This window comes from Anomaloglossus baeobatrachus, chromosome 1, assembly GCF_048569485.1.
Source record: "Anomaloglossus baeobatrachus isolate aAnoBae1 chromosome 1, aAnoBae1.hap1, whole genome shotgun sequence".
NCBI classification, from domain to species: Eukaryota; Metazoa; Chordata; class Amphibia; order Anura; family Aromobatidae; genus Anomaloglossus; species Anomaloglossus baeobatrachus.
Window position 1 is genome coordinate 329,311,845 of NC_134353.1, and position 3,684 is coordinate 329,315,528.

The 3,684-nt window shown below is 40.7% G+C and overlaps 1 protein-coding gene across 1 annotated transcript in view; it reads left to right on the top strand.

Moving 5' to 3' along the window:
• Nucleotides 1-377: 377 nt before the first annotated feature.
• NKX6-1 (NK6 homeobox 1) overlaps nt 378-3,684 on the top strand; it is a 6,839-nt gene continuing 3,532 nt past the window's right edge. The window contains exons 1-2 of the mRNA XM_075337567.1: nt 378-1,490; nt 3,425-3,597. Of these exons, the coding sequence (XP_075193682.1) occupies nt 860-1,490; nt 3,425-3,597 (804 nt within the window). The 5' untranslated portion in view covers nt 378-859. The remainder of the gene's footprint in view (nt 1,491-3,424; nt 3,598-3,684) is intronic.

Sequence of the window (3,684 nt, forward strand, 5' to 3'; positions counted from 1 at the left end):
TTTATCCTTTGGAGTGTACATAATGCATGAACATATTGTTCACTATGCCCTATCGAAGCCATATGGCAAGAGTGACTGCTGTCCATGCTCCCATAGATCTATAGGGTCGGTCACGGGCCGCATCACTGCACAATAGAGCGCCCACTATCACCGGGGTGGAGGCGTGCCTCATATGCTAATGATGGAATGTTGGGACAGACGCGTCGTCCAATCAGAAGGCGAGCTTGTTCTCCTGGCTCACAGCTGCACCAGCGCTCATGTTCTATAGGTGAGGGCGGCCACGCCTCCGCCGGGTGATTGACAGCCCAAAGTTGAGTCTCCATCCCCTCGCCTTAAGGAGGTAGGAGATGATGGAAAGATTGTATTGCCTTTGAGAGCTGGATCAGCGCTGTCAGCCAGGAGCAGCTACTGGGAGGCTGAGGGAATAAAGTCCTCTGCGATCTGAAGAAAGTCACTGACCGGCAGCAGGTGCCTCCCCGGGTGCACACACCGGACACCGCTGACTCCTCCACGGATGAAGGCTGCTCAATATGTGCTCCCCGGATTTTGACTTGCAGTAACGCCAGTCAGCTCTTCTCCACGTGAGACCCTCTCTTCAGGAGCTCCTTAAAGTTTCTCTTCTGCAGTCTGTGTGCTGCCTCCTTGCTGCTGACCTCGATCACACATATCTGAGAAGGTGGTGGACATTGTGGGTCTATGTCCTCAGCTGATCCACCCCCGGGCACTTGTAGAGCTGGGACAGCAGTCTGATGAGCCCCACTCCTATAGTGATAGCACTCATTTAGAGGGATCTGACAGACTTTGGCAGAAACTTGTGTGTCCTTTTTGGTGATTACAGCCCTTCCTTCCAGGCCTGGGGATGTTAGCTCTAGGGCAGATGGATGGCACTAGGCAGAGCGCTTTTCTCCTTAGCAGCCCTCCCTTGGCAGCTCTACATAGCATGGCAGAGATGAAGACCCCCCTGTACCCAGCCTATGCCCTCCCTAACCAGGCTTGTTCCTCCTCCATATCTTCTTCATCCTCATCTTCCTCCTCATCTTCCTCCTCACCATCTCCACCTTTGGGTTCTCCAGCTCAGCTGTCCCTGAAGCTTTCTTCTTCCTCCCCCCCAGTTGCAGGAGGACTATCCTCCTTGGGGACACCTCCACCCCAGGTGTCAGTGGCTACTCCTCATGGAATCAATGACATACTGAGCAGACCTGTGATGCACTGCTTCCCCTCTCTGACGGGGGCAGCCCTGACCCCCAGCACCTCAGTGTCCCCAGCTGTGGCCCCCAGCTCCTCTCCAGCACTCCTGGCAGGGCTGCCCCGCTTCAGCAGCCTCAGCCCCCCTCCACCCCCTCCTGGACTCTACTTTGGCCCCAGTGCTGCTGTGGCTGTGGCCCGGTACCCCAAGCCCCTGACGGATCTGCCTGGCAGGACCCCCATCTTCTGGCCTGGAGTCATGCAGAGCTCCCCCTGGAGAGATGCCAGACTGGCCTGTGCTTCTCGTAAGTATTTCTGCTTATTCAATGTGCTGCTTCTAGGGTTCACAAACTTTTATGCTTATTGACAGTAATATTATCTCTAAAGGTTATTTCATCCCAATATGCTATGCAATCCAAAGCACGCTATTGTACTCTGTTATCAACTCTAGGTAGAGTCTGACTCTAATCTTCAGTGGCCAAAAATGCATCCTAAAATAAACCTCCTAAAATAAACCCACTAAAATAAACCTCCTAAAATAAACCCACTAAAATAAACCCTTAATATTTATTTTCTTCAGTTTTGATATCACCTAAAAGTTCATCTGTATTTGGCGTCCAGCAGCAGTGACCCATCCAGTGACACATGAAATTACAGGCCGCAGTATGTCTGGGGAACTATATTATTTATACAAACAGCAAAATGAGGAAAACTAAAGTATCCGAATATATATATATATATATATATATATATATATATATATATATATATATATATATATATATATATATATATATATGTGATCCAGGGGGACAAGGCAGAGATTACCAGAGCTCCGAAATTAAGGGCATATTCTGAGGTAGGCAATCAGAATAGAGTAGGAAAGTTATGGAGAAAAACCACAACATAAAGTGTAATTATATAGAATAATATAATATGGATAACACAATAGTGTAAAAGAACAATCGGGTTTATATAATAAAATAAAATAGGGTCTAAAAGATGGTGAAAAAGATTTTTCTGTAATCTGAAAAATATCATCTATTATCTATTTATTAATCTACTTATCTATCTATTAATCTATTATCTATTTATCATTCTATTGTATTATCTATCTATTATTTATTTATATATCTATCCTAATATTTATCAAGCTATTTATTTATCTATTCCATTATCTATCTATATATTATCTATCATCCATCTATCTTCTATTATCTATCTATCTATCTATCTATCTATCTATCTATCTATCTATCTATCTATCTATCTATCGCTAATAAAGCCCGTTAGTTTTGCTGTTCTGCCTGGAAACTGTCCCATGAACGTTTACACTATAGAATGTTATTCATAGAAACAATTTACATTTCTATAAGCATAATATGATCACTCATTCACTTCATTGTAGAACTGTGGAAATACAAAGAACATTTAAAATATGATAGAACATCATCATCATAATAATAGTCAAAATAATAAATATTATTGTTTCTATCATTTTGTTGAAATTTCAGTCTTTTTCCAAGATAATCTAGAGTACGAAATGTGAATCGATTATAGGTGATAATAGTAGTTACAGAGGGTTATAGATAGCAGTATATAATATTGTATCTGGACCTTAAATGTTACATTTTCTATATCTTTTCCAGGGTTATAATAATAAAACACTTTTACTTTGTACCTCGCTTTCCTTTTCAATAGATAACTCAATTGTTAGATAACATATAATTTTGAACATATATATATATATATATATATATATATATATATACATACATATATATATATATATTTATATATACAGTATATACACACGTATGTGTATGATCATAAAAATGTTTTCCCTGTGATGTTTAAATAAATAACTTCTATTTTTAGCCTTTAATTTCATAGATAACAGATTTTTTAGAAAATGTGAAGAGAATAATGTATTTGTGTGTGTGTATATATATACATATATATATATATATATATATATATATATATATATATATAGTACATTGTAGTACATACGATTTGCGAAATTTTTATGAAAAAGATTTAATATGCATTCTTGTTTAAGTAGTGATGCGTATTGTACAAAGATATTTGTATTGATAAATGGATATTGCCTCTAGGTTGTAGAAATATCCGCACTCATACTACTACTACTAATAATAATAACATTAGCATGCCTGTGAGGATAGTGGTCTGTGATATACTGTATATCGTTATTAATGCGTATATTCGTGGCTTCCAGACCAGGGATCTGTGTTGCTGGACAAGGACGGGAAAAGGAAGCACACCCGGCCCACCTTCTCCGGACAGCAGATCTTCGCCTTGGAAAAGACTTTCGAGCAAACGAAATACTTAGCGGGTCCGGAGAGAGCCAGGCTGGCATATTCCCTGGGCATGACGGAGAGCCAGGTGAAGGTGAGCGACCAGCCGCCTGCTATTATACAGATCACACTGAGCTTACGGGCTGCGAAGGAGAATAGCATTATTACATTACTATAGACC